The sequence below is a fragment of the Magallana gigas genome, chromosome 1 (assembly GCF_963853765.1).
Source record: "Magallana gigas chromosome 1, xbMagGiga1.1, whole genome shotgun sequence".
Classification (NCBI taxonomy): domain Eukaryota; kingdom Metazoa; phylum Mollusca; class Bivalvia; order Ostreida; family Ostreidae; genus Magallana; species Magallana gigas.
Genome location: NC_088853.1, coordinates 50,625,003 through 50,628,745, shown reverse-complemented (window position 1 = coordinate 50,628,745; position 3,743 = coordinate 50,625,003). Strand labels below are relative to the sequence as shown.

Genomic DNA, 3,743 nt, shown 5'->3' with positions numbered 1-3,743 from the left:
CATTTTTTACCAGTTTATGTAAGTTTTTAGACACCCAAATTATATTTTAATTTTAATAGATCATTCGACAAGTGAGGGGGGGATAACAGTTTATATTTGAGTTTGTTTGGGAGTGGGGGTTCCAAGTCATATATTTGACAATTTTTTAATGTAATTTAAAATAAGACTAAGCCATACTACAGTCATGAACATGAATAGTATAGAACAAAACAAAAACTAATACATATACATGTATACATACATAGGAAGTATTACAAAACATAGATGATTGATCGATATCTGTGTTCTTAAATTGAATCATATATCATGTACATATTATATTATTGTTTCTTTGTTCAAAGCATTTAAGATGGTATGTAGGTCATGATCCCAAGTGCTCTTCCTGAAATTATTAAATATCATAAAAACGATCCCCACCTTAATCCAAAGATATTATTCCTCCTTAGGTCATGCATGCGCATCAGATCATTATGGCATGTAAGTCATGTTCCTAAGGGGTCATCCTGACCCCCTTAGAATCAGAAATTGTCAATTATCTTTAAATTATTGATGTTTGATGATCCTATCTCTATTTAATCTTTATTATTAAGTCTCCCGAATGAAATTTGAAGACTTATTGTTTTTGTACGGTTCTTAATACATGTATTATTATTCTTCATCTTCTTTTTCTTCTTTCCTGCTCTGAACTTGTTTCTTAGAGATGGCTGAACAGAATTGTACAAAACTCTAGGATATGATAGGCCTGCATATTATCTAGTTGTGCACCCTGGTTTGATTTTTCTCATTTTGGGTTAGACAACCACTTTTCGGGGGAGGGGGGTGTCAAAAGGGTGTGGGGTCTAACATTGAACCTTGTAGGAAGAATCGTAGACTCTATTGTAAATGGAAAACGGACAAAGATAATAATATAGGGTTTTCATAATCATATATTGGCTGTTACTGACAATATATAGGGTTTATTAGATCTGACCCCAGGGGTCATCCCCACCCCCCAGGAATTTGAAATTACTATATTTCTCAGAAACTGTTATAATCATGACCCCTAAACCATATATATTCATGTTTCTGATGTCAAGGGGCATCAAATGTTATGTAGGTCATGGGCCCTGTGGGTGGTCCTGACCCCCTCAAACAGCAAGACCCTTAATATCTTCAAAACTGTTGAGATCCCCACCCTTAAACCATATATATTCTTGTTCCTTGTGTCAAGGGGCATCAAACGGTATGTAGGTCATGGGCCCTGGGGGTGGTCATGACCCACCTTGAACAGGAAGTGCACGAATATCTCGAAAACGGTTGAGATCCCCACCCCTTAACCATATATATTCTTGATCCTTAAAGGGCATCAAAAGGTATGTACCGGTAGGTAATGGGCCTCAGGGTTAAATTTAATTTTTCAAAACTGTAATGCACATCTATGGAACAGTTCCTATCATATCCCAAGATATTATGTGTCTATCCATTAAATCATAAAAGGATTTCTAGGATCTATGTTTTTTTTGAAGTGATAAACGTCAATTTTCTGCTACTTTTTGACTCCCTGGATGAAATTTAAATCTTTAAAACCTTACTGCACATTTATATAACAGTCCCTATCATATCCCAAGATATGATTGTCTATCCGTTAAATCATAAGAGGAGCTCTTGGATCAATGTTTTGTTTTCTAGTAATAAACGTCAATTTTCTGCTACTTTCTGACTCCCTGGATGAAATTTAAATTTTTAAAACCTTATTGCACATCTATTGGACAGCCCCAATTGTATCCCAAGAGATGACGTAGCTACTCCAAAAGTTGTAAGAGGAGTTCTGGGAACCATATTTTTTTGGCCAAAAAACGTCATTTTTTGTTGCCCACTGATCCCCTTAATAAAAAAAAAAATCTGGAACCTGATCACGCCTCAATATGACACCCCCAATCATATTTTAGAAGATCATTTGACTACTGCCAAAAAAAAAACGTTTTTGAAACCAGTTTTTTTTGTAAAAAAACGTCATTTTTCAGCCATTAAATGACCCCCAGGACAAAATTGAAAATTCCGAAACCTTATTGCGCATCTATAGGATACCCTAAAACATATTCCAAAAGATGATTTGTCTACTGTTGAAAATGTAGGAGAAGTTCGAGGAAGAAGGTTTTTTGTGAAAAAACGTCATTTTTTACCAATTATTTGACCCCAAGGACTAACAGAGAAATTTTGAAACCTTTTTACAAAACAACATTATACCCCAAATCAAACTCCAAGAGTTCAGTTTGCTGGTTTATAAGATGTAAGAGCAGTTTGAGAAAGTAAAACGTGACAGACGGACGGACGGACGGACGGACGGACAGACAGACGGACGGACGGACGGACGGACGGAACAGGGTAACAACAATATACCCGAACTTTCTTTAGAAAGTGCGGGTATAAAAATATTATTTTGACGTCACTCCATCTACTCTGGTTTGGTTTCACATATGCAATGAATACAGTGCTCTGAATAAGATGCAATGCGGCGGTTGGCAGCGTCCAACTTCTTCGTCAAGGTGTCGATGGCTTGATGCATTTCCACCATTTCCCTCATCAAGGAGAGTTAAAAGGAACTTCCGGCGCCTTCTTCTGCAGTGGAGTTGCGGTAGGGATGGGACCGTACGGGAGTGGTGCCCTGAACTGGAGTGAATGGCGTTCGTGGTTAACAGATTGGCGGATCAGCTGATGCGGACGGGGCTTCAACAGGCTGACACGTCGGTGGATCAGCAGGCTCTGGCCCCGGCACTGCAGGTTGTAGAGCTGGGGGTTGTCCAACGGCAAGAACAGTTGCCCTGGGTTTCTCAGGTTTTGCCTAAAATAGATTACAATTTGTTAGTCAAATTTTAAATAGCAAACTCCGCCAACTCTTTAAAAATCGACGTGTAAATAAAAAAAAACCCATATTTATGATATTTGCGTTTTGTAATTTCAAAGTATAGAGTTGATTACAAATACATGTACATAGTTGATATTTTAACAAATTATTACTATTATCACTTTTGATATTTTTACAAAAATATGATTGTGAATCGATGACCCTTCCCCAGAAAACGACAAATTCTTGTGTATGAATTTTCAGAAAATCGCAGTTTTCAAGCGTGTATAATGGGATTTTTGTTTTAGAATTATTTCCCAATATCATTAGTTTCTATCAGGAGTATGACTGTTGTCATTTAAAAAAAAGACATAGCGCTTTATCTCATAAACCTGTGTGTATGAACTTGCAAGTAAAGCTATAAAAAAGAATAATCAAAATTTTCTTTACCAATATACTTACAAATGACTTTTCTTTCTTGCGACGTTTGGGTTCCTGGATTGGCGGTGGAGTTGGAGATCTAGGTGAAGGTGGCAAAGAAGTTGATGAGCAAGGAGAGGCTGGTAGACACTCGTTATCTTCCATCTCTCGCAGCTTGGCCCTCATGTCCTGATCACATCCAGCATGCAAGACCACAGCTCGATCGACTTCTTTAGGCCGTCCCCACTGAAAATCATACTCATTTCCATACTGAATATTCAAGTCAGGCTGAGTCTTGAAGAACACACGGCTTGCACTTTAAGATTGGCGTCACAAGAAAGTAACGCAACACAAAATCACTAAAACGTGAATTCACTAAAAATGTTCTTTACACGTAGAAGACTTTGTACGAAATGAACCGAACGTACTAAAACTACCGGGTTGCTAATTATAGGAAGCCCTAATTTTTAATCACTTGCTCATCATTAGTTGACACGCG

At 37.6% G+C, this 3,743-nt stretch overlaps 1 protein-coding gene across 1 annotated transcript; it reads right to left on the bottom strand.

Moving 5' to 3' along the window:
- Positions 1-2,181: 2,181 nt before the first annotated feature.
- On the bottom strand, positions 2,182-3,525 carry LOC117691116 (uncharacterized). Its single transcript, XM_034476442.2, has 2 exons — positions 3,287-3,525; positions 2,182-2,821 (listed from the first exon to the last, which is right to left on the bottom strand). Exons 1-2 carry the CDS (start codon positions 3,428-3,430, stop codon positions 2,672-2,674), a joined length of 294 nt encoding a protein of 97 aa, XP_034332333.2. The 5' UTR covers positions 3,431-3,525; the 3' UTR covers positions 2,182-2,671.
- Positions 3,526-3,743: the final 218 nt, after the last annotated feature.